Source organism: Pseudogymnoascus destructans (genome assembly GCF_001641265.1).
Source record: "Pseudogymnoascus destructans isolate 20631-21 unplaced genomic scaffold scaffold_9, whole genome shotgun sequence".
Lineage (NCBI taxonomy): Eukaryota > Fungi > Ascomycota > Leotiomycetes > Thelebolales > Thelebolaceae > Pseudogymnoascus > Pseudogymnoascus destructans.
In genome coordinates this window covers 135,432-162,206 of record NW_020167528.1, presented here as the reverse complement: position 1 = coordinate 162,206, position 26,775 = coordinate 135,432, and the positions used below count along the sequence as shown (strand labels likewise).

Sequence of the window (26,775 nt, the reverse complement as noted above, 5' to 3'; positions counted from 1 at the left end):
CGGAGGAATCTGTCTCCAGCTTCGTAGGCAATTTGGGGTTGAAGTGGTGAAGTGCCTGTACTGCTAGGAGTTGCCGGCGCAATTCCTCAAAAGCAGCCTCGCATTCGTCTGTCCATCGGAACGGCTCCGAGGGACTAGTGATGGTGGTGAGGGGCTTTGCTATTTTGCCAAAATTGTGAATGAATTGTCTATAGAAGCCACAGAATCCCAGGTAGGACTTCACACCCGTAACAGTGGTCGGTCAGATCCAGTTACGAAGGGGTTCAATTTTGTCAGGGTCCACTTCGACACTGGAGGTAGTGAGAACGTAACCCAAGTATTTTGTCCTGGTGACGTTGAACTCACATTTATTCAAATCGGCTTGGAGTCCAGCTTCTCGGAGACACTGTAGGACCTTATGCACATGCTCTATGTGTTCCGTAGGGTCCTCTGAATAGATTAGGATGTTGTCTAAGTATGCGGTACAGAAGTCATCTAAGTATTGCATCAGGACGTCATTCATATACCGCTGATAGGTTGCGGGACCGTTTGTTAGTCCAAACAGCAGCACTTTGCACTTATAAGATCCATAGCGAGTCCGAAAGGTCATGTACTCTTCCGAGTCGGGGTGCATCCGTATGTGATGGAAGGCTTGTCTGATAACTAGCTTCGTGAAGATTTTTGCTTTCAACACCTGTCTGTTACGACGGAACAAGAAGGCTGGCCAACTACAGGACAGGAAGGAGGGAGGTCGCATGAGACCGGCCCTGGTACCTGGAGGGGCAGCGGGGAATAGTAGTTCCGAAAGTATCATGTGACGGACTCGCAGGATGATGAGAAGAATCCTAAGAGTCCAGGACTCCGAGGACTCGAGTGAGTTCCCAGGAGTCCACTAGGCACGTGACGGACTCGCAGGATGATGAGAAGAATCCTAAGAGTCCAGGACTCTGAGGACTCGAGTGAGTTCCCAGGAGTCCACTAGGCATGACGCCACTATATAAGTAGATAGTTAGTTCTTAGATAGGAGCTTCGTGCTCAACTCAATACAGTATTTGTTATATACTAGTAACGTGTTACTTGAAGCCTTTGTGTCTGATCCCCTACCTCCTCTGATAAGTAAACCTTTACGCAAGAGAACCTCTGTGTCTTCTATCGTTTAGAAGTCAGCGTTACACTTTGAGCACCACTTCTACGAGGCACTGGCTCATACATAAAGCAACATGTCTGTCGTCAGTTCGAAGGGGAAAACCCCCACCACGCCAACTTCGTCTCAGAGGTCTAAGCCTGAGAATGAAGAGATGCCCGACGCACCCACCATCAATGAACTCAAGGAAACTCTACGCGTCAAGTTGCCCGACACTTACTCCGGCAACCGAAAGGAACTTGAGGTGTTTTTGCTACAGGTCGAACTGTACCAGCACTTCAATGACGAGAAGTTTCCCACCCAGGAGAGCTATGCCCTGTGGACTGCGTCCTACCTTAGGGGGGAAGCCCTGCGATGGGTCGAACCATTCCTCAAGGATTATTTCAAATATGAAAGTACCAATGGAAGCATGGCAACTACGCAGACTATGTTTGGCAGCTGGAAAGGATTCTGTAAGGAACTCCGACGCATGTTCGGAGACATCGATGAGATTAAGACCGCGGAAGACCATCTGTTTGCACTTAAGCAGACTGGCAGTGCCCTCACGTACTCCACAGAATTCCAGAGATACGGCAATCAGACAGGATGGGACGCCAGCGCACTCATCAGCCACTACCGACGTGGGCTGAAGAGCCATATACTGTAACGCTGACTTCTAAACGATAGAAGACACAGAGGTTCTCTTGCGTAAAGGTTTACTTATCAGAGGAGGCAGGGGATCAGACACAAAGGCTTCAAGTAACACGTTACTAGTATATAACAAATACTGTATTGAGTTGAGCACGAAGCTCCTATCTAAGGAAATACTATCTACTTATATCGTGGCGTCGTGCCTAGTGGACTCCTGGGAACTCACTCGAGTCCTCGGAGTCCTGGACTCTTAGGATTCTTCTCATCATCCTGCGAGTCCGTCACGTGCCTAGTGGACTCCTGGGAACTCACTCGAGTCCTCGGAGTCCTGGACTCTTAGGACTCTTCTCATCATCCTGCGAGTCCGTCACGTGATACTTTCGGAACTACTATTCCCCGCTGCCCCTCCAGGTACCAGGGCCGGTCTCATGCGACCTCCCTCCTTCCTGTCCTGTAGTTGGCCAGCCTTCTTGTTCCGTCATAACATATACGTATGGAACTTGCCCGTTTGGAACAACAACCAACGGACATGGTAGCGCTAATCGAACATACGGTCCGAATCGACAATCGACTATACGAATTCCAGAAGGAACGTCGGACCTATGACAAGCCCAAGAAAAGTTACCCCTACCGGGGAAACGAGGGCAGACGACGGGATCAACACCCACGAGACAACCGTTGGTCGGACCCAATGGAACTCGATGCCACGTTAAAACCTGGACGACCCCGTGACCCTAAGAAAGACAGACAATTCAAGGAACGACTCTGTTTTAACTGCGACAAGCCAGGCCACATGGCCCGAGACTGCAGACAGCCAAAGAAAGGGAACGGCGGACGCAAAGTCGGCAAACAACTCAATGCTACCTGGCAAGGCCGGGGAGGTTACAACGCCTCGGGGATGCAGTTAAACGCCACATTTGTGAACAAACAGGACTGGGGAACTAATGGCGAAAGCACCCCAGAAAACGGGAGCTCAGATGAAAAATCGGAGGCAGAATCGTTCACCGTCTCGGAACAGGAAACCTTCGACGAGCTCGCACCTATGGAACCAATGAGTCCACGGTGCAAGAGCGTAGTAAGACGCATGGCAAAACACGCCCACGTGAAGATTAGGGCCGAACGAGACAAGCCCAGCAGCCAGAGGAGAATCCCCACGCTTAAGGGCATCTACGGGAACCTGTTACAGGGACTTCCGTTAGAGTGCAAGGTGGACGACTGCAAGGATGACCTCTGGAGATACTACGACCAACTAACGAATACCCGCAGGCTGCTTGGCACGTCCCCAGACATAGCTAAGTTGGAAGCCCAAGAAGCGGAAGAACTGGAGAAGGATGTCGAGCATATGGCTAAACTGAAGAATATGAAAAGCGTCGAACTTTACTACCAGGACCGCAGGAGAGCCCTGGAGAAGTACGACGAGAAAGCCAGAGGTATGCTGCGACGGGAAAATGCGAGACCCACTCCACGCATCGAAAGGAGAGCCATGGAGCAACTAGACACGTTCTCCACGCCTCCGAGGGAAGATAGTGCATGGGTGAGAGGACAGCGGGAACTATCAATGACAGACGCAACAGAGACTGATCATCCCTGGCACGCGTATGTCTACTGGGAGTATTGCAGCGAAGATGACTGCAAGCTCCACTGGAAAAAGAAACACCAGAATCAGTTGTTTCCCCGATCCTCGCCCAGGATACACTTCAGAGACGCAGAGCAAGTTCACGCCCTCAGGCGAAGCCAGTCTGAAGGGGACTTGCCTATCAAAAGCAAACAGGTATACGAGAAATACCCACATCTGCTAGACGAAGCAGAAGAGCGAGGGAAACGATCTCCCCAAGGACCACCATTGGAAGCGGATGAATACTATCCTTCCTCGGACGAGTCAAAAAACTAGGAGTCCTCGACGGTAGGCCACCGGCGAGCGACACGAAGAGGCCTAGTACAGACCAGCTATGCGCCACGACGGGCAGCATGCAACTATATGTGGTCGCTAAGATACAACAGCGACACCTCCGAGCAATGATTGACTCAGGAGCGACGGGCAACTTTATGACAAAGAAAGTAGCAGACACGCAAGGTTTCAAGACGCAATTGAAAACCGAACCATACCCATTAATGGTCGTAGATGGAGAACCCATCTCGACTAATGAAGGAATGGTGACCCACGAAACGGTCCCATTGGAAATGGTCATGCTACACGGGCACAAGGAAACGATTCAGTTTGACATCGTGCACATGGACAACCATGCGTGCATCCTTGGTGTGCCATGGCTCAAGAAACACAACCCCCAGATCGACTGGTGGAACGAGAAAGTTGTGATGAGCCAGTGCGCGTGTGAACAACGGACGGACACGCGACAATGGGAGAAACCCTCCCAGGGCCGGAAGGAGTTATGTGCAACCTCCGAGCTCGATGACCTAGCCCAGGCATCCTCACCGACGAGTATACCGGTGGAGTACAAGGAATACGAGCAATTATTCCAGGAAGGCCCTAAGAATGAGGCGCTTCCTAAGCACCAACCATGGGATCACGAGATACCTTTGGAGAAAGACAAGAGTCCACCGTTCGGACCAATATATCAGCTATCGGAAAAGGAGCTGAAGGTACTTAAGGAGTACATCGATGATAACCTAGCGAAAGGATTCATCAGACCATCCACATCACCAGCAGGAAGTCCGGTGCTTTTCGTACCAAAGAAAGACGGCTCCCTACGGTTATGTGTGGACTATCGAGCGTTGAACAACATCACAATCAAGGACAGGTATGCCCTGCCGTTAATCAACGAACTACACGATAGATTTCAAGGAGCAAAGATCTTCAGTAAGCTAGATCTGCGAGGAGCATACAACCTGATCCGAATCAAGGCTGGGGAAGAGTGGAAAACAGCATTCCGCACCCGCTATGGCCTATTCGAGTATCAAGTCATGCCCTTTGGGCTAACAAACGCACCCGCATCCATGCAACGACTGATGAATGATGCTTTGCACGAATACTTAGACATCTTTACCATTGTCTACCTAGACGATGTCCTGGTGTATTCAGCAACCAAGGAGGAGCATGTCAAGCATGTCAAACTCGTCCTGAAGAAACTAAAGGAGTACAGCTTACTCCTCAAACCAGAGAAGTGCGAGTTCCATAAAAACCAAGTCGAATTCTTGGGTTACATTATCGGAACGCACGGCATCAAGATGGACCAAGCAAAAGTAACGGCAGTGTTGGAATGGCCAACACCGACCACGGTCAAGGAAGTGCAAGCCTTCCTAGGCTTCGCCAACTTCTACCGAAGATTCATCTCGGGATATTCCAAGGTAGCTCAACCACTCACGGAGCTTACCAGAAAGGATCTCGAATTCAAATGGACGGACAAGGCAGAGGCTGCTTTCCAGGAACTTAAGACGAAGTTCACGGAAGCACCTATCCTTGCTACATTTGACCCTGCAAAGAAGATCATCCTCGAAACGGACTCTTCTGACTTCGCAATTGAGCATGTCTGAATCAACCAGACGAGAACGGTAAGTTCAAACCAATCGCGTACTACTCTAGGAAACTGTCACCCGCGGAACTCAATTACGACATCCACGACAAGGAGCTACTGGCTATTGTCGTTGCCTTTGAGCAGTGGCGAGTATATCTTGAGGGATCCACCTACCCTGTGCAGGTATGGACGGATCACAAGAACCTCATATACTTCACCACGACCAAGGTTTTAAACCGCAGACAAGTCCGCTGGGCAGAAACCCTCGCAGCCTACAACTTCACGATAACCTATCGCAAGGGCTCCGAGAATGCAAGAGCAGACGCTCTCAGCAGACGGACCGACTACGCCGGCCCAAAGGAAGAAAGACCTAGAGCAATTCTGAAGAAAACAGATGCAGGAATACAGTACAACGAGTTACTAGCGACGATCTCAGTCATCGAAGATACAGAACTCGAGGAAAGACTCAAGAAAGCTTACGCAACAGACGAATGCGCCAAGCGAGTCTTGTCCAAAGTCGAAGGCGACTTCGCCATCGACGAACAAGGATTGATTCGATACAAAGGGTTAGTGTATGTCCCAAGTCAAATGAGACGCCCGCTGGTGCAAGAACAACACTCGTTACCAGCACACGGTCATCAGGGAGTAACACGAACCTTCGAACGAATCACCCGACACTACTACTTCCCAGGTATGAGGAAGCAGGTAGAGACAGTGGTAAGAGAGTGCGACATTTGCAGCAAGTCAAAATCCAATAGGCATCTGCCATACGGACAACTCAAGTCGACACCAGTACCAAAAGGAGCGTGGAAATCAATAGCTTTGGACTTCATCGTCAAGCTTCCACCCTCCAAGGACCCGTTAACAGGAATAGAATACGACTCTATCCTCGTCATCACGGAAAGACTCACGAAATATGGGAAGTTTATACCATATCTAGAAGCTAGCGACGCCGAGGCGCTCGCATATACCTTCATTCGAGTCATATTAGCCGATCATGGGATGCCAGAAGAAATCATCTCAGATAGAGACAAGCTCTTTACTTCGAAATTCTGGAAATCATTGATGGCGCTACTGGGAACAAATCATAAGCTATCAACAGCTTTTCATCCCCAGACAGACGGCCAAACAGAAAGATTAAATCAGACCCTTGAACAGTACCTGCGAAGCTATGTCAATCATCAACAGGATAACTGGGTTCAGATCTTACCCATCGCACAGTTTGCATATAACAGCGCGATGACAGAAGCAACGAAAGTCTCACCGTTCTTTGCCAATTACGGCTACCAGCCAGAAGCATATAGGCAACCAAGACCGGATGAATCACGAGCTGAACAAGCCCTGATCGTGGTGGAACAACTGAAATCGTTCCACGAACAACTTGCGATGGACATCCAATTCTTAAATGAACGATCCGCCGCATACGCAAACAAGAAGCGCAGTATGGAACCTGCCTTCAAGGAGGGGGATAAAGTATACCTACTCCGGAAACATATCAAAACGAAACGACCAAGCACAAAGTTGGACTTCAAGAAATTGGGACCATTCAAAATATTGAACAAAGTAAGCTCAGTTAATTACAGACTGCAGCTACCCAGGAAGTCTAGACTACACCCGGTATTTCATGTCTCACTACTGGAACCAGCAAGAGGAAATACCCCAATTGCGACCGACACCGAACTCCAACCCGAGAATGAGATAATCGAATATGAGGTCGAAGCGATCCTAGACAGAAGGTTAGTAGGACGTCGAGAAGAGTTTTTGATAAAATGGGAAAATTACGAACCTACGGATAATTCGTGGGAACCAACAAGAAACATCAGCAAAGAACTGCTGGAGGAATATCGACGCCGCCATCCGCCAGCCATTGATCCCAAGATGCAGGGGAGTAGGCCAGTGGATCGGAGGAAGCGGGGGTCCCGGTCACAGACGAGGAGGCAGCGCTAACTGCCTGTTCCTCAGCCTCAACAGCGTCACGCTTCTCAGCAGCCACACGTTCGGCCTCCTCTGCCGCATCAAGCTCGTCGAGGGTTTTCAAACCTCGCCGGAGCATATCTTTACCACGGGTTCGGATGAGGCGTTTCTGCTTCCGCAGACGAAGTAACTTCGAAAGGGTTTCTTCCTCTTCGCGATCCAGGCGATCCTCCTCCCGTTCGAGCTTCACCCAGTCGGGATGCTCAGGACCCATACAGTCACATTTTTCTTTCAAGTTGTGACGAACGCACTCGGCGCACCGCCGTGAATCATTTGGAGACGACACGCAAGTAACGTTTCGCCTCACGCAGTTCGAGCAAGAATCCATTTCGGGTAGTTCGTATCCGTGGTTCTTTATTCGACGGACAAGATCGTTGCGTTCCTGGAGTTTGTGGGCAGTGTCAGTAGGCATATTGCATGTTGAAGGACTCGCTGAGGAGCAGCAGAGTCCCGGGGACATGGACGTACTTATAGGATTCGAGACGAATGCCCAGGGGAAGGGAGCGAGTGTTACGACGGAACAAGAAGGCTGGCCAACTACAGGACAGGAAGGAGGGAGGTCGCATGAGACCGGCCCTGGTACCTGGAGGGGCAGTGGGGAATAGTAGTTCTGAAAGTATCACGTGATGGACTCGCAGGATGATGAGAAGAATCCTAAGAGTCCAGGACTCCGAGGACTCGAGTGAGTTTCCAGGAGTCCACTAGGCACGTGACGGACTCGCAGGATGATGAGAAGAATCCTAAGAGTCCAGGACTCCGAGGACTCGAGTGAGTTCCCAGGAGTCCACTAGGCACGACGCCACTATATAAGTAGATAGTTAGTTCTTAGATAGGAGCTTCGTGCTCAACTCAATACAGTATTTGTTATATACTAGTAACGTGTTACTTGAAGCCTTTGTGTCTGATCCCCTGCCTCCTCTGATAAGTAAACCTTTACGCAAGAGAACCTCTGTGTCTTCTATCGTCCGCTCTCGCAAGGAGAGCGGGTAGCAGATTCAATTCGTTGTTCCAGCGCCGTTCCTGATTGTTTAACGAGTCAGCTTCGACGCCGACGCCTTTGCCATATCCATGGTACGTGTGGACGTCCTTGCGAGAGCGGGTAGCAGATTCAATTCGTTGTTCCAGCGCCGTTCCTGATCAAAGGCAGTAAGTTCTCGTACCATGGTCTGGTAGTCTCCATTCCATTGGTTTTTTATGATCGCGACGCGGCTGCGGAATTGGGGAGTCAACTTGTTCCACATGTACCGAAACCATTCTGACTCAGAGACTTGTCCTGTGATAGCTGCACTTTGGAAAGGAGTCTTGAACTCTGGGAAGGTTTCGCTAGCATGCCCCTTTTCTCCCATTTGCAGGTCGTCGAAGAGGTTCCTGGCCTGTTCCGTCTCGTTGCCTGTGAGGTAGTATGAACCTAGTAGATCCATCATCTCCTCACCACTGCGGAACCCATGTAGCGGACAGGTATTGGGGCTCTAGGTAGGTCTTCGCCAGGCCGGTCGTAGTTCCCCATATCAATGCTCTTCTCGAGACGTCAGTAAGGTAGTGGTCCTCATTGACTACGAGTCGGTCCCGAATCGAAGCGCTCCATTGTAGGAAGGTATGTTCTATCCCATCGCTGAGAGGAAGGATTTTCTCAGAGATGGTTGATTTCTTATAGCGATTCGGAGGGTCCTCAGTGAGCATTCGTGACGACCTTGGAATTGATGGAGAATGAGTGTTCCGAAGAGGCGGCAATTGAACTGTCTCAGGGGTGTTTCGCGTGCGAGGCGTTCGTTGCTCCGTAGCTTCAACTGTGGGTATGGGGGCATCCACCAGCGGTGTGGACGGGATTCTGGTCTGGGCTGCCGTCAGGGTAACTAGTAGATCCTTGACCTCCTGTATCTGTGCTTCGAGGTTGGCCATTCGACTCGGGATGTCTTCGGATGGCACAGCGGTCGTAGCTGCAGCGGTGGTTTGTCTGGTAGTCATTCTGGGCAGTTGACCGTCGTTGTCTTGTGGTATGTTTGATGTCGGCTTTTTCGACATATTGCCTCCAGTGTGTATCAGTACCAATATGAAAGAGCTTGACTTCTGGTAGCTCCTAGCTATCAACGATCTTGTCCACAATTTCCTCTGTGCTAGGAGGGGGTTCTTAAGGATCTCGTATCCTATTTGGCGCCAACGCATCGGCGACTTTACCAGCTTGTTCTGAAGAATCAAACCCTGATCCACTGGCTGTCCGTGAGATCTCTGGAATCACGGCTATTTGAAGTCATCAGGTCTCTCCTCCGAAACGTCACCGAGTCGCGGTCGATGTCGTAATGGTAGTTCTCCTGAGTCGTTCCGGTGTGGGATATTATTGAAGTACGGCCGTCCCCGGCAGGCGTGATCTTTTTTGTATAATGTAAGGACACAGGGCACCTAGCTCACAGTAATAGCATATGAGAGTGCGAGTCGGAGGCTAAATGGTTGCTATCAGTCTACTACGAAGGATACAAAAAAGATGAAGGGGGAACCCCGTGAGTCAATTCCCTTAAGTACCCGAAACCATCCGACTCGGTTAGCCCACCCCAATGATCACACGTGACCAGGGGGAACCTCGTGAGTCATTTTTCTCAAGTACCCGAAACCCATCCGACTCGGTTAGCCCGCCCAAATGATCGCACGTGACCCACAGCTATTCAGAGTCTGCTCCTTAGAGTCAGAGACGAGAAGGCATCCTTACACATAGCAACCTCTTACGACTTGACTCAGATGATGCTTTACAAGGCCAGCACCATGAACCACCCCTGCCAATCATTATAGAAGATGAACTTGAATGGGAAGTTGAAGAAATCCTAGATTCTAAACTCCTACGGAAGAAGCTGTTCTATATGGCAGCATGGAAGAACCACCCACTAGACAACACTTGGTATCCTGCTACAAACTTTAACAATGCACCTGAACTCACACAAGCTTTCCACCGAAAATACCTGCAGAAGCCACGATGATCTTACTCTTGATCAGGAGATCAATCTTACTAAGGGGGGGGGAAGTGTTACGATTACAGCTCACAGCTTGTCACAGCTTGTTACAGTTGTTACGGTTGTTATGGTTGTTACGGTTGTTACAGTTGTTACAGTTGTTACGGTTGTTACGGTTGTTACGGTTGTTACAGTTATTACGGTTATTACGGTTGTTATGGGGATTACAGGTGTAGCCTTAGCCACCAAGGTTACAACAGCTAAGCAGACAACTGTATGTTACGAGGAATAGCCTCACCTTCCTTCCTTCTTCTTCTTCTTCTCTCTTTAGATTCAATCTAGATTACTTTTCCTGGACTGGCATGATGACCTCTATGACCATCGTGACAACTCGAGCTGCAAGGCGCACTTGATATCGTAACACTACTAACCCCTCCTAGGAGCCTAACCATACAATATGGTGGCCCTACAAAAGGTGGGGGTGGTCCTCACCAACCTGAGAGACTGGGATACTCTTAGAACAGCCAATTCAAAATCCTGTTTCATCGAAATTACAAATATCTTCATGATGGATTTTGTATTTTGTAAGACAGTCGTGAAGTAGAGAAAACCATGCGAGGGTATCATCTTTGCTTGTTGCTGCTCTTCTTTCTGCAGATAGTGAAGCAGTTTTCACAAGATGAAGGAGGTGTGAATTTCAGTGTACAAATCGAGTTGTCCATTGTGGTCCAAGTTGTATATGACTATCTTCTTGCTTGAGCATATACTGTGAGCATATACTGTGCAGCATGTTGTCATACTGACATTCGTTGCACTCAGTTTGCTATCAAACTCAAGAGCAAACTTGGAAATCTCCTCCTCAAACCTACAAGTCACTATACATATTTTGGCTTATCACACCAACAACAAGAGAAATACTACTCAACGATTGCTACAACCATCTATGATTCATTACACGTCATCGCTCCTTAGTTACTGGGCCAATATTACCACATAGCATATCTCTACAACCCTCTATGATTCATTACATGACATCACTCATACTACCACATGACATATCTCTACCAACTAGAGGCCTAGGAGCATGAACGATAGCTCTAAAAGCTCCTGCGAACCTCTATGATTCATTACACATCATCGCTCTTTAGTTACCCACAAGATTGGTTAAGTTATGACATAATTTGTCTATGACATAATTTGTCTATGACATAATTTGTCTATGACATAATTTGTCTATAGGGGTACTCTGACCTTGGACCTCCTTTTACTTCCTATAGGCTATGAACCTAAGAGATGGTTCTATGGGATTCTCTTACGTCGACTACAGTTACCAAGCCTGGTTAGTCATGGAAAGTCTTGGAAAATGAGAGAACTACACTCCTTTAGCATAAATAGGATTGCCCTTTCCTTAAGAAAGGGCAAGCAGATAATACAGTAAATCGACTATCACATACTTCCATGTCTTTTCCAAGCTTCCAAGCATTGATCTTGTTACTCCGTTGTTTCTGAAAAGTCAGTGAGGTGTTAACCTCTGACTTACCCCTGAGTTCCCAGACTCAACATTTGTTGCAACTTGTCTGAACCACTTCACTACATCACACACCTGATTGCTGCGTTGTGGAATAGTCTAAGCTACAACCCTTTGGCTCTGTTTCCTAAGACAGTGTGTTGTCTTAGTAAATTCATCCCTTCCTTTGGTGGCTAGATTCTCACATCTGGTGCACCCACCATTACACAGAGGAGCACATAGCGAGTTACACTATAGTGGGGGACGGTAAGGGTGTAGGGTTCAGGGTCGATGCAGACCTGTTGCGGTGGAAGGTTCAGGGCTAGGTGGGATAACCAAGTCGGGCCCGTTTTGGATACTTAAGGAAACAGACTCAACGGGGTTCCCCCTTCATCTTTTTTGTATCCTTCGTAGTAGACCTATAGGATAGCATCTGTTTAGCCTCTGACTCGCACTCTCATATGCTATTACTGTGAGCTGGGTGCCCTGTGTCCTTACAGTTGGTCAACCTGCGCTGATCTTTTTGGGCAGTCGCCAGCATGGCTCTCTACAGTTTTCAACGACGTAATGAGCCACTTAGTACACGAGTTTGAGGCTGTACTTGAGTGGCACCCATACCTTACATACAAGAAGCTGTTACAATTTGAAGAAGCGATTGAAGACAGTGGTGGGTGTGGTCAAATATGGGGGTTTGTTGACGGTGTAATGCTGACTTCTAAACGATAGAAGACACAGAGGTTTCTTGCATAAGGTTGACTTGACAGAGAAGGCAGGGGATTAGACACAAAGGCTTTCCAAGTAACACGTTACAGTATTGTAAAGAATACTATATTGAGTTGAGCACAAAGCTCCTATCTAAGGAAATACTATCTACTTATATAGTGGCGTTGTGCCTTATGGGTAATTTGGATAGTTGGCGGATGTTACGACGGAACAAGAAGGCTGGCCAACTACAGGACAGGAAGGAGGGAGGTCGCATGAGACCGGCCCTGGTACCTGGAGGGGCAGCGGGGAATAGTAGTTCCGAAAGTCGCAGGAGGATGAGAAGAGTCCTAAGAGTCCAGGACTCCGAGGACTCGAGTGAGTTCCCAGGAGTCCACTAGGCACGTGATGGACTCGCAGGATGATGAGAAGAGTCCTAAGAGTCCAGGACTCCGAGGACTCGAGTGAGTTCCCAAGAGTCCACTAGGCACGACGCCACTATATAAGTAGATAGTATTTCCTTAGATAGGAGCTTCGTGCTCAACTCAATACAGTATTTGTTATATACTAGTAACGTGTTACTTGAAGCCTTTGTGTCTGATCCCCTGCCTCCTCTGATAAGTAAACCTTTACGCAAGAGAACCTCTGTGTCTTCTATCGTTTAGAAGTCAGCGTTACAGCGGATAGCTAGATATTCAGGATAGTTCATGGCTCAACTTTCCAATATCCACTAGTTTCTGCAACTATCCATTAGCCCCGTCACATGGCAGCCTACCCCGCTAGCCCCCTGTGACTCACACGTCACGTTACTAGGTCCTGTAACCATGACGTCACGTTACCGTAGCCGTAACACTATACTACTGTATTCGCCTTACAATTACATGACGTCTATCCAAGGTGATTACTTTATATTCTAACTACAATAGGAATCTGGCTGGCTGTTAGCCTTGAACAGATAACTGTCTGACGCTGACAGTCTTACTTCCTATTTAGGAAATAGTGGGGTTCACGGTGAGCAGGGTTTGTACAGGGTTTATACAGGGTTCCTGGTCAAATTGTCTACACTAACTACATACAGGACGTCGAATGAGGTGTCTAACACCTGCTGAATCGCTCTAATACCCACCGCAACTAGCGCTTAAACTGCGCTTTTGTCATCGCTGACCTCTCTCCTCATACTGACTCCGGCCATCGGCGCCCATGACCCACACTTCCCCAACGTCACAAAGCTGCTGTCAACCCTAACCCTAACCCTAAACAAGAGAACGCCACTGGCGACTAGCCAGAAACTTTGGGAACCGTCCACGCCACAGTAAAACTTTTTGGAATAGCCCTCAATAAGCCCACAGGAAGCTCGATCCCATTCAAGATGTCCCCAGAACGGGGACATAAGAATGTTCGTCTCGACTTCGTAGTATTCAAAAGCCCACGTTTTCTGGTCAAATGCCCACAAAAGCCAACTAGGAACAGCCGTCATTGTCATGTCAAAAGCCACTGGTGTCACATCCGAAGAAGCTTGATCTCAAAGCCACAGCTCCCATAAGGGAGTATAAGTCTAGAGCGGACAACCCACAGAGCCAACGAACCACAAGCCAACGTGTCAGAAGTATCTCAAAAGGAGCCCTCAGTCCTGTGCGGCAATTATGTGCATTATCCCAAGCAAACCGACATTTAAAAGGTCTGCTTCTTGCCAGCGAAGTCGCCGAAGCCGCCACGGTTGGTGCTGCCACCACGACCGCCGCCACGTCCACCGCGTCCACCACGGTCGCCGAAGCCACCGCGTCCACCGCCACGTCCACCACCGCGTCCGCCACGGTCACCGAAGCCACCGCGTCCACCACGGCCACCGCCGCGTCCACCACCACGGCCACCACCGGCATCACGTTCTGGGCGGGGGGTAGCGTAATCGAGGCGAACTGGGCGTCCACCGACATCAGCACCCATCATGTTCTCCATGGCGTTCTTGGCGTCCTCAACCGAAGAGAAGGTGATGTATCCGAAGCCCTTCGGGTTGCCAGAGTCCCTGATAAAATATTAGTGGGGAGTACTTTTTTTGTGCAGGTGATATAACTTACATATCAGTTGGGAGTCTGACGTTCACGACAGTGCCGTGGGCACCGAAAGCCTCGCCGAGCATGTCCTCGTTGGCCTCGAAGGAGATGTTGCCGACGAAAAGGGTGTCGGACTCTGGGTTCTTGGCATCACCGTAGGTCTGGGCGCGAGCGTTGGCGCGGTCCTTTGGTGCTGCGTTGTCACGGGGAGTGGAGAAGTCAACGTTGGCCTCGCGACCATCGATGAGAGCACCCTTCTTGGCCTTGAGGGCAGCGGCGGCATCGGCGGAGTTGGCAAACTCAACGTAACCGAAACCCTTGGAGCGGCCAGACTCGCGGTCAGAGATGACGCGAGCGCCAGTGATCTCACCGAACTCCTCGAACTCGCGGTACAACCACTCGTCGTCAATGTTCCAGCTCAGGTTACCAACGAACAGGTTCTTGGATCCGGTATCCTCGACCTCAGTCTTGGACTTCTTGGCGGCGGTCTCCTCCTCATCGTCAGCCTTGCGCTTCTTGGATGGGGCGGCCTCCTCGGTGCTCTCCTCCTCCTCAGAGTCGTCAGAGTCTTCCTCGTCGCTATCGGAAGAATCGGAACCAGACTACATTGATCAGCTTGGGTCTACTATAAATTAGACTGAGAAGACTTACAGTTGCCTTTGCGACCTTGGCATCCTTAGCAGGGGCGGCCTCCTCCTCGCTGTCGGACGAATCGTCGCTGTCGCTCTCCTCGGTGGCGGCGGCGGGCTTGGAATCATCAGAATCAGAATCAGATGAACCATCCTCGCTTTCGCTGGATGAGTCAGAGGAATCAGAGGTAGCTACCTCTTTCTTGGCAGCGCCGTTGGTCTTCTCGACCTCGACCTCAGCCTCGGACTCGGACTCGGAGCTGGCGGCGGACTCTGCGGACTCGGAGTCGGAGTCGGAAGACTCAGATGGTGGTGCGGCCTTCTTGGACTTCTTGGAAGGGGCAGCCTTTGCGACAACCTCCTTAGCAGACTTCTTGCTGACAACTGGTGCCTGTGATGGTTTAGTGATTGATCCAGATTGAACAATTTGAGAGTTGTATTTACCTGAGCCTTGACCTTGCTGGTCTTGGTATCCTTTGATTTTCCCATTTTGTTTGATTTGTGTAGGATGAAGGGTGATTAGGGGAGAAGAGAGAATTTGTGAAGGATGGAAAGGGTGGTTGAGAGGAAAGGTGGTAGCGGTCTGGTATTTGTACTCGGATAGAAAAAAGATGGCGGGCGGGTTCACGGGTCTATTAGAAAAATCTATTAGCGCCTCGATAACAGAAATTTATGCGGGCAGGTTTTCTGCCGCAGGGCTCTTGGCGGTCAGTGGATACGCTAGTCTGTATTGGGCCAAGCGCATTATCGACGTGACCGACCTCACAACTCGGAAGTGGTGAGAGCTTCAATTATCTATCTAAACAGCTCGACCAACGGTGAAGCCCTGGGAACAATTGCCGCAGTCGACATCTCGGATTCGCAATCGCCTCGCCTCTACCAACCGCCTTGCTTTGCGCACCCTGATCCACCTCCAATGGCGCCCACTCCAGAGTCAGTCGCGTTCCTGGCCAAGAAGCCAACGGTCCCAGCGAGCTTCGACGGTGTCGACTATGATGACACGCAGCGATTGAAGCAAGCACAGGACGCAATTCTGCGCGAGCAGTGGGTTAGGAGTATGATGGCACGTCTCGTCAGAGAGGAGATGGGCAAGTGCTACTACCGCGAGGGAGTCAACCACCTCGAGAAGTGCGGAGCGTTAAGAGGTGAGGATGCCCGGAACCCCATCCCTTTGACTCTGTTTTTTTGTTGTGGCTCTAAATATATGTTCGTTTGGGATACGGAAACTAATTGGACATTGCAGAGAGATATTTCGAGCTGCTCAAAGAGTCCAAGGTCCGCGGTTACTTGTTCCAGCAGCAAAACTACATCCCCGAGAAATAAATGGAGACGGGGACGTATCGAGTACGGGCATGCGGGGAGTTATGGCCTATCAATGAGGCAAAGTCAATGGCAAAGGAGGGGAATGATACAGTGAAGGGTGGGTGGTTGTGTGCGTGCGGGCATCTTGGGGCCGTAAACTGATGTGAGAATCTCTCCAGTTGTATATAGTACGAAATGTACAAAATGAAATCAATTCTCGAATTAACGCACTGCAAAATGTATGAATGAGTGACCTGTTGCGAATCCAATCGTAAGATGATCGTTATGGACTGGTAGTCCTCGGCTTTTGATATTGCGCCTTTGGTTTACTTTGGTAACCGCAATAAACTTTTATCCCAATAATTCTACAGGTCTCGTCCATCGCATGGGAATTCCACCAGCCAAACGACATCACCATGATTTGTAGCCGCTGCCTCCACAGGGCGTCAGCTCTACCACAGCGTATACAGCACACGTTTCTCCGTTCCCTTACGAATTCTGCGCCCAGCGCCTTACCAGCGGCCCCAGCAACCTCTACGGGACCAACAATCTCGACACCTCTACCTCCTAAGCCAAAGGCAAAAGCCCCCCTACCGGTATCCGCCGCGCCGGCCGGGATGATATTGAAGGGGTTAAACTATTTAAAGGGCAGAGATGATCTTACGGCACTCGCTGAGGAGGAGTACCCAGAGTGGCTGTGGAAGTGCTTAGACATGGACAAGACGGGCAACGCCAGAGACGAGGTTGAGGGAGATGAGTTCTGTATGTCTATGCCACAGTGGACTCCCATACGATGTTATTGAGCTAACTCCCAATCTTTACAGCTAAATCCAAAAAGACCCGTCGTTTAGTGGCGAAGAGGCAACGGAAGCTCGAAGCCCGCCTGATCGCGTCTGGCGACACCGAATCTCTCATTCCAAAGGTCCCGTTGCAGCAGCAGACAATTGATCTGCCGTCCAACGAGCAGGGTAGCGTCGAGGGTGCTTTGGATGCTGTAGCGAAGAGAGACGAGCTGACGAAGGCGATGAGGGGAGAGAGGAGGGCGAAGATCAAGGAGACGAACTTCTTGAAGGGCATGAACTAGTCAATGGACTTGGCTGTAACAACATCCGGGGGATTTTTGTGTTGTATATTTCGAGGGTTACACAGGATACATCAGAATTAAGAAAGCGCATATCACTGCAGGTACATCTGGACTATTATATGTTCGGGATTGAATTTGTTACTGTGTTTCTGTGCCCCTTGCTACATATAAAATGCTGTAGTCACCAGGATACTCTCGGTTTTTAACCAACTAGTCCATTACGCCCATTGCCAAATATCAGAATCCAGCCTCCCAAGGTATTGATAACGCCGGCTTCCACTATACATGCCCTTTACGAGCCGAACCTAATCCTCGTCCCCTTCGCCAATTGCAGATTTCTTGAGCTGTAATTCAGCCTTGACCTTCTCGATATTCCCCTTAATTCTCGTTTTCAGGATCGGATTGACCTGCATCTCCCATGATGCCTGCAGGCTTGCCAGTTGCTTCTCCATTTCGTCAATATCTTCTTTGGCACCTTGGAGCTGGGCCAATCTGGCACGCTCGTCATCGTCGATCTCGTCGCCAGAGCCACCGTCTGCCTCGTCGTCTTCAACGCTAGCATCAGACGACTCTTCACCGCTGTCTCCATTCACATTGCCGCTTGCATCCGGCGTGCCACTTGTAATCGTTGCAATCGGTGTCTCAGCGATGGCGTTGGATGCGGGTGTTCCGATATCAAAGTCGGCCTCGAAAGCAGCTTCCAAATCAGCCTCAAGGTCAGCATCAAGGTCATGTTCCTCTCCCTCTTCTTGTTTATGCATGCTATTGCCATTGATATGACCGTAATACGCAGTGCCATCATCAATATCTCCATCTGCATCCTCGTCTTCGGAATATCCTTCCTCCTCCTCGTAGGCGAGTGGGCTTCTAAATGAACGGCTCCCTTGTCGGCTCCGAACTTCGGGTTCAATGAGCTCATGCCTGATACTCTCAGCCTTCAGATCAGCCTCTAAGAGCTTTTCAACGGCGTCTTCCACGGCTTCAATGGCTGTCCTGCTGATGCGCTTCCTGAACCGGCGCTTGCGGGCAAAGTGCATCGGAGGCGTTAATCCATGGGGATATTGGAAAGTGTGAGGATCAACAATCTTTGGTAGTTCTATCGTTGCCGCCTCCGCCTCCGTCTTTATTGGCGCAAAGACCAAAAGCATTTGGCAGATGTCTGCTGATTTCCACCACCCTCTCTTGTCCCAACTTTTCATGCCCTCAATAACACAAGGTAGGTCGACTAGGGTCGCTGCGTAGTGATGCTTGCGTACCGTTACGATCGCGCGACGCCCTTCTGTGTGTATGAATTTCATCTGGATGTCTGCCCCGTTTTGGTGTCGTGGTACGCCAATAGTCTTCTCCTGGATCGCTTCTCGAACATAGTCGCAGTCTGGTCCAGGTATCATGCGTAGTATGAATTCTTCCACCACAAGGGGGTCTTCTTCTCTGTCGCTGGCCTCGGAGTCATAGCCTTCTCCAAGCGGTCTCTTTGGCGGCTTGCCTTTGAATTTTGCTTTTAAAACGGTTGGAGCCTTTGGCCCTCCCAGGCTCAGCTTCAGCTTCTTCGGCGCTCCCTCTGCTACAGAGCGTGATTTGTGTTCATCTCCATCGTCGGATTCGTCTTTTATACGTTTGCCATTCTTGTTCGCTGCAGCTTTGGCAGAAGGTTTGGATGCTCGCCCAGCCTTGGTTTTAGGTAGTGGCTTGACTACGATCTCGTTGGGGGTCGTTGGTTTTGATCCATTGCTCATATTAAGCCTGATCTTTGGGGCGGCACTGCCAGGAGTCGGAGTGCCCGCTGTCGAAGAGCTCCTTCCTGTGAGGTTGAATGCTGGGGTGGAACCGCCACCGATCTTGAGAGTAATCGTGGGCTTCGACATCGTAGTTGATGAAGTCGCAGTATCTTTAATGGTGCATTTGTTTGGTTCGGAATGTCCGCGAAGGTGTCTTCAGGGAGATGTAGCGTTCGTCATAAGAGCGATGTGAATGTGAAGTGGATGGTGTGGCGGACTCTGTGGAACAACCAAGGTCGCGTCGGGGGCTTCGGGAAAATAATAATCCACACACAGCCCAATATTTGGCATGAAACCAAGTCGACAGCTTTGCCCCTCACGACCTGTATATGTTTCTTGCAAACAATGCAAAGTGAAGATTGTAGGGTTGATTGAGAATGGCTACGCCTTCACCCCACAAGCCTCGACGCAAGGGGAAGAAAGCTGGCGGCGAGGTCTCCTTTGCGAGCAATGTCATCAAACACAGCGCAGGCCGAGACAAAGACACCACTGGAAACCTCTCGGCCTCGTCTACCAGAATAAAACCAGCATATCCTCTTGCAGCTTTTATGTGGTCAGCCCCTGGAGGTATTTCGCAATGGACCATACTCCCAATTGTCCTCATGGTCGTAGGAATGATCCGTTGGGCGGCCGGGCTATGGGGTTACTCAGGTATGGCTCCAGCTGTAATTACTGGGACGAATTCATGCTGATTTCCCTCCGTTTGGCAGGTTACCAGAATCCTCCCATGCATGGGGACTATGAGGCGCAGCGGCATTGGATGGAAATCACAACTCAGCTACCTATCTCTCAATGGTACTTCCATGACCTAGAGTGGTGGGGGTTGGATTACCCGCCCTTGACAGCTTATCACAGTTGGGTCTTCGGGAAAATCGGGTCTTATATAGATCCCAAGTGGTTCCTCCTGCATACCTCAAGAGGGTTGGAAGATGAAACGCTCAAGGTTTTCATGCGGGCCTCTGTCATCATCTCCGAATACTTGGTCTATATCCCTGCTGCCGTTATATTCGTCAGGCGATACAGCCGCCTCCAGGGCGTTCAAACTTGGGATTCTTCTGTTGCGCTGGTTGCGATTCTCCTCCAACCAGGAACCATACTCATTGACCATGTCCATTTCCAGTATAACACTGTGATGCTCGGGTTGGTTCTAGCTTGCGCGTCGAGCATTGTGGCAGGCCGCTACATGTGGAGCTGCATATTCTTTGTTTTTGCTCTGGGGTTCAAACAAATGGCTCTCTACTACGCGCCGGCCATCTTTGCGTACCTACTAGGTGTATGCATTTTCCCAAACATCAATGTCCCTAGGTTCCTCGGCATCGCATTGGTCACAATTACTGCCTTTGCGCTTTTGCTGTTACCCATCATTGCGGGTGCAATCTATGATCAACATCGTGGCATAGATGCCATCCCCGAATTGAACGGCTATGCCCCTATCTTCCCTATTTTCGCTTCTTACACGGCCTACTTGGACCCACATGCGTGGTACTTTCCTCCGGTGCATCAAGTTGCGCAGCTGGTTCACCGCGTCTTTCCCTTTGCCCGTGGCTTATTCGAGGACAAAGTTGCGAACTTCTGGTGCGCTCTCAATATTGCATACAAGCTTAAATATCTTCCAATCGTCCAGTTGCAACGCCTTTCGCTTTTAGCGACCCTGGGGTCTATCTTCCCACCATGCGTGGCTATATTTCTGAACCCTAGAAAAGAACTGCTGCCGCTGGCGTTGGCTACGACAGCCTGGGCCTTTTTCCTCTTCAGCTTCCAAGTGCACGAAAAGTCGGTATTATTGCCTCTAATGCCGATGACGCTGCTTCTCGCATCGAAAAATGGCATGCACCCGTATACACGGTCGTGGGTCGGTTTTGCAAACATTCTCGGCGCGTGGACCATGTTCCCTCTCCTTCAACGTGTTGAACTGAGAGTCCCATATGCAGTGTTGACATTGCTTTGGGCATACCTTCTTGATATACCACCAGTGAGCTGGGGAGTCTACCGGAAACCCGCATGGGGCAAGGGGCCACTAGACCAGAGCACAGTCTTCATACATACGATCTTTTATCTTGTTATGATCCTATGGCATGGCCTAGAAGCGTTTGTGGACGCGCCGAAGGGTCTACCAGATCTGTGGGTGGTGCTTAACGTGGTAGTTGGAGCAGCAGGGTTTTCCACGTGCTATTTGTGGTGTTTGGGCACTTTGGTCCGTAACAGCCGTCTCATGGAAACCCCAAGTAGCCAAAAAGTAACCCCGAAAAAAAAGACGAAGTAATGGAGTCCAAAAAGGACCATAGAGGAAGAGGCCGTGATACCCACAGGTCATTTTAGGGCCTGCTTAATAGCTCAGTCATGTAAATTATATAACAGAACAACATAAAGTCCAACTTGGAATATTGTACGTTGTTTTCTTATCACTTCCGTTCGAAGCACTGAACAGGCAGGTGGTGTCCCACGGCAAGGTTGAAATGTACAGTGGAGTCACTTTCGGAGCCGGAACCTCCCCATGCTCCAGCCAGACGGGAATGAGAGTTGATAAGAAAGGCAACTTACACGGCAGGTTCCCAGTATTTTTCATCACATCCAAGGCACAGACATAGTTCACATTATGTCTACTCTGAAGATCAATCCCTCTGACATATCCTATAGATAGAGTACTTCGCTATCCGGGAGTGTATCCTCCATATCATCCACCGTTACGGATACATCGTGCCTATTACCTACCCCCATGGCTTCTTTAAACCAACCAACGCACACTCTCAACCAGACGTTTCCCCTTTTTTCCGTCTTCCGATCGAGATTCGCCTTAGCATCTGGCACCTCATTCTTACCCCCAGAGTAACTGAGCTGCAGCTCTCGTCACTTACTTCCAACAACCTGTACGCAATCTCAGACTTGTTATACAAGACACCTCTCACGCGCCCGCGGCTACACCCCCTTTTTCATATTAACCGCGAGACGCGCTCTGAAGCCTTCGCCATTTATCGCCCTCTGTCTGCTCAACCCAACGGCGTGTTTATGTCCTCGCATGAGCACCCCTTCGATTTGACTTTGCATTCACTCGATACCTATGTATTCCTTTTGCCACTGTATTATCTCTAGCAACAGCAACCAGATCCAGCCGTGATGTTTTCCGCAAATGCTGCGCAGGCTATTGGACTGACACGAGAATTCGTTTTGGACGACTTGCTACGGCAAACGACGGACTTGACGTTTCTAAGATCGAGTCTATGGGCATTATGTGGAGCGACATGCATATTAAAGATCCATCGACGCTTATAAAAGCATTGCAACCGTTTAAAAGTTTGAGCCATCTATTTATTTGTTTTGTGGAACAGACTGTCGAGGGCGAGTTGTTCAAGAAGGGGAACATAATCGGTGGATTGATGATGTCGCTGGTTCGCAGAGAAGGATCACAGATCCGGAGTAGATTTTTGTTTAGAATCTTGGACGAATATGAAGAGCTCGCCAAACGGATGAACGTGGCCTTGGATGAGGCTGAAATATCAACGGAGTTAGGGATTAGAATGGTGAGGCTTGAGAAATGAATCCATTATTATTCAGATGTGAATATTATAAAGAGCATATCGATGCACAGTTGCTTTGAGCTACTTTCATGCGGACAGTCGCCTAGAGCAATCTGTCAATCTATGTGAATTTGTAAAGACCATATCGATGCACAGTTAGTTTGGGCTAATTTCATGTGGACCGTCGCCTAGAGCTGTTACGATATTAGCTGAAGCTACTCGAGCTGGTGGTGTTACAATTGAAGCTCACAGCCGCTAGCAACTATGGGAACCGCTAAGCGCACAACTGTATATAACGAGGAATAGCCTCACCACCTTCCTTTTCTTCTCCTTCCCTCTTTAGATTCAATCTAGCTTATTATTCTCCGGACTGGCTTCTTGACCTCTGTGACCATCGTAACAAGAGCAACCCGTCAATCTAAGAGAAGTTTGTGATGCAAAGTTGCTTTAGGCTAATTTTATCCAGACAGTACGACAGTAATTCAGTTGCTAAATTGCTCTACTAGAGCAATTTAGCAACTGAATTACTGTCGTACTTTAGGGCAGGTTTGGAATTTGGGTGTATGTGGTGCTCTAGTAGAGCAATTTAGCAACTGAATTACTGTCGTACTTTTAGTGTGTGACAGGAACTAGGGCCCCTACCCCTCTATTCCCAAATCAGCGCTAGGCTCTTAAGAAATTGCCATATATAGCAATATCTAGTCGAAGGCGCCTATACCCTGCCATCACTACTATGCCCGTTAACCCTAACGATTAGTAGGGCTAACGAATGGCAGATTCACTACCTACTGCCCTTAATAAGGCACTTATAAGCCCTTATTACAAGGCACTTAGAAGCCCTCGTTACAAGGCACTTAGAAAGCCCTTGTTATAAGGCACTTAGAAAGCCCTCGTTAGAAGGTACTTAGAAGCCCTTGTTGAAAGGTGTCATACTGACATTCGTTGCACTCAGTTTGCTATCAAACTCAAGAGCAAACTTAGAAATCTCCTCTCAAACCTACAAGTCACTATACATATTTTGGCTTATCACACCAACAACAAGAGAAATACTACTCAACAATTGCTACAACCCTCTATGATTCATTACACGTCATCGGTCCTTAGTTACTGGGCCAATATTACCACATAGCATAACGTACATGTATAGCGAAAGCGCCAAACAAGCGAAAGCGCCAAAATGATGCGGTGACCAAACCCCCCAACTAAATGTTAAATTCCTCAACAACAAAACATGCCCCATAAAAACGATGAAAGCCAATTAGTGCTAGCTATCCAGGCTATGCAAAGCGACCCAAAGTTACGCCTTCGAGTTGCTGCTAGGATCTATTCTGTGGACCACCGCAAGCTAGGTCGTCGTCTAGAAGGTGTACCTTCACGACGCGATATCCAAGCCAACTCACGGAAATTAACTAACCTAGAGGAGTCCGTCCTTGTTCAGTATATACTCGACCTAGCTGCCAAAGGGTTTCCTCCTCGGCTGTCTGTTGTTGAAGATATGGCAAGTCGACTACTTGCAACACGCGACGCGTCACGCGTTGGGTCGCGTTGGGCTTCAAACTTTGTTAAGCGGCGTGTAGAGCTCCAGACACGCTTTCAGCGCAAATACGACTACCAGAGGGCTAAGTGCGAAGATCCAGAAGTTATTAATGGCTGGTTTGAGCTTGTGCGTAACACAATTGCGAAATATGGTATCGATGAAGCAGATATCTACAACTTTGATGAGACTGGGTTTATGATGGGCGTTATCTCAACTGCTATGGTTGTAACAAGCTCAGACGGGCGGGCAAAAGCAAAGAAGGTACAGCCTGGTAATCGGGAATGGGTTACAGTAATCCAAGGCGTTAGTTCTCAAGGTTGGGCAGTACCACCATTTATCATTGTTGCAGGCAAAAACCACCTTACATCTTGGTATGAGAATAGTGGATTTTCAAGCGATTGGGTGATTTCTGTTACTGAAAATGGCTGGACTACAAACGAGAGAGGCATGGATTGGATTCAGCACTTTGAGAAGCATACAAAGGCCCGGAGTGTTGGTGGTTATCGCTTGTTAGTCCTTGATGGTCATGAGAGCCACCACTCAGATGAGTTTGAGGAGTACTGCAAGGAACACAACATTATTACGCTTTGTATGCCTGCTCACTCTTCTCATCTACTCCAGCCACTTGATGTTGGCTGTTTCGGCCCGTTAAAGCAGGCCTATGGTCGGCAAATTGAAGATATGATGCAGGCTCATATTTCTCATATTACAAAGGATGACTTCTTTCCTGCCTTCCACGCTGCATTTAACACTACAATGACGGAAAGTAACATTTGAGGCGGGTTCCGAGGGGCAGGGCTTCTTCCATTTGACCCTGAGAGAGTGATATCTACACTTGATCTTAAGTTAAGGACACCAACGCCTCCAAGCTCCCGCCCAGGTACTGCTCAACCTTGGGTTTCTCAGACACCAAACAACCCAATTGAAGCTATGTCACAGTCTACATTTATTAAAACTCGGATTTCACGCCATCAAAATAGCTCTCCAACCTCAATCTATGCAGCTGTTGACCAGTTTACAAAGGGTGCATCGCAAATAATGCATCAATTAGCACTGCTAAAGGGAGAGAACCAAAACCTACGACAGGCAAATGAAGTACTAAGCAAGCGCCGGAGAGCTAGGAAAACACGACTACAGCAAGGAGGATCACTTAGTCAACAAGGGGCGCAAGAGCTACAGGATGAGAGGGATGTTGTGCAGCAGGTAGAGCAGGAAATAAGGGCAAGCCGTGGTCGGAAGCCAAGGGAAGAAACCCGTGCCCGTCGCTGTGGCAAGTGTGGTGAGACTGGGCACAATGCGCGCACGTGTCAGATTGTAATAGACACCTCTGAGGAAGAGGACTCCGAGTAGTTTCAATTGATTTCTAATGTTGTGGTAGATTTATCGCAATGTTTGTCGTGAGGGTAGATAATTTTGGCGCTTTCGCTTGTTTGGCGCTTTCGCTATACATGTACGTTATCTCTACAACCCTCTATTTTATTACATGACATCACTCCTTAGTTACTGGGCTAATACTACACATGCCATATCTCTATCAACTAGAGGCCTGGGAACATGAACGATAGCTCCAAAAGCTTCTACAACCGTCTATGATTCATTACACGTCATCGCTCCTTAGTTACCCACAAGATTGGTTAAGTTCTGACATAATCTGTCTATAGGGGTACTCTGACCTTGGACCTCCTTTCACTTCCTATATTCTAGGAACCTAGGAGATGGTTCTATGGGATTCTCTTACGTCGACTACAGTTACCAAGCCTGGTTAGTCATGGAAAGTCTTGGAAAATGAGAGAACTACACTCCTTTAGCATAAATAGCATGCCCTTTCCTTAAGGAAGGGCAAGCAGACAGTACAGTAAATTGACTATCACATACTTCTACATCTTTTCCAAGCTTCCAAGCATTGATCTTGTTATTCCTTGTTTCTGAAAAATCAGTGAGGTGCTAACCTCTGACTTATCCCTGAGTTCTCAGACTCAACATTTGTTACAACTTGTCTAAACCATCCACTACATCATACACCTGATGGCTGCGTTGTGGAATGTCTAAGCTCTTTGGCTCTGTTTCCTAAGACAGTGTGTTGTCTTAGTAAAACCATCCCTTCCCCTGGGTGGCTAGATTCTCACATCTGGTGCACCCACCATTACATAAGGCACTTAGAAAGCCCTTGTTATAAGGTACTTAGAAGCCCTCCTTGTTAAGGCTAAAGTCTAGTGCTAGGCGTTAGCACATAAGGAGGACAAGGGCAAGGGGGTGGTGCTCCTGCTGTTACTACTGTTATGATTATAGCTCACAGCTTGTTACGGTTATTACGGGTGCAGCCTTAGCCACCAAGGCTACAACCGCTAAGCGGACAACTGTATATTATGAAGAATAGCCTCACCTTCCTTCCTTCTTCTTCTTCTTCTCTCTTTAGATTCAATCTAGCTTACTTTACTCGGACTGCCATGACCTCCGTTAGCGTGCGTCACGGGGGACTGACCCTGTCGGGGGACCGACCCCAGACCGGACCATGGGGCGGTCCGGTCCCA

At 49.0% G+C, this 26,775-nt stretch overlaps 6 protein-coding genes across 6 annotated transcripts; 4 read left to right on the top strand and 2 right to left on the bottom strand.

The window, feature by feature from the left end:
- Positions 1-14,161: 14,161 nt before the first annotated feature.
- Positions 14,162-16,560, bottom strand: VC83_04140 (uncharacterized protein). The gene is made up of 3 exons (XM_024467776.1): positions 15,473-16,560; positions 15,051-15,419; positions 14,162-15,001 (listed from the first exon to the last, which is right to left on the bottom strand). The coding sequence occupies exons 1-3, from the start codon at positions 15,515-15,517 to the stop codon at positions 14,420-14,422; spliced, it is 996 nt and encodes a 331-aa protein (XP_024324628.1). The 5' UTR covers positions 15,518-16,560; the 3' UTR covers positions 14,162-14,419.
- On the top strand, positions 15,640-16,351 carry VC83_04139 (uncharacterized protein; the record flags this gene model as incomplete). Its single annotated transcript, XM_024467775.1, has 3 exons — positions 15,640-15,806; positions 15,836-16,173; positions 16,272-16,351. The coding sequence occupies 3 exons, from the start codon at positions 15,640-15,642 to the stop codon at positions 16,349-16,351; spliced, it is 585 nt and encodes a 194-aa protein (XP_024324381.1).
- Positions 16,561-16,725: 165 nt separating the features above from the next.
- VC83_04138 (uncharacterized protein) lies at positions 16,726-17,537 on the top strand. Its single transcript, XM_024467774.1, has 2 exons — positions 16,726-17,092; positions 17,155-17,537. Exons 1-2 carry the CDS (start codon positions 16,747-16,749, stop codon positions 17,412-17,414), a joined length of 606 nt encoding a protein of 201 aa, XP_024324382.1. The 5' UTR covers positions 16,726-16,746; the 3' UTR covers positions 17,415-17,537.
- Positions 17,538-19,528, bottom strand: VC83_04137 (uncharacterized protein). Its single transcript, XM_024467773.1, has one exon. The coding sequence runs from the start codon at positions 19,277-19,279 to the stop codon at positions 17,720-17,722; it is 1,560 nt and encodes a 519-aa protein (XP_024324379.1). The 5' UTR covers positions 19,280-19,528; the 3' UTR covers positions 17,538-17,719.
- Positions 19,529-19,569: 41 nt separating this feature from the next.
- On the top strand, positions 19,570-21,455 carry ALG6 (Glucosyltransferase-like protein; the record flags this gene model as incomplete). Its single annotated transcript, XM_024467772.1, has 2 exons — positions 19,570-19,843; positions 19,903-21,455. 2 exons carry the CDS (start codon positions 19,570-19,572, stop codon positions 21,453-21,455), a joined length of 1,827 nt encoding a protein of 608 aa, XP_024324380.1.
- A 955-nt stretch (positions 21,456-22,410) lies between these two features.
- On the top strand, positions 22,411-22,728 carry VC83_04135 (uncharacterized protein; the record flags this gene model as incomplete). The annotated part of the gene is made up of 1 exon (XM_024467771.1): positions 22,411-22,728. One exon carries the CDS (start codon positions 22,411-22,413, stop codon positions 22,726-22,728), a length of 318 nt encoding a protein of 105 aa, XP_024324377.1.
- Positions 22,729-26,775: the final 4,047 nt, after the last annotated feature.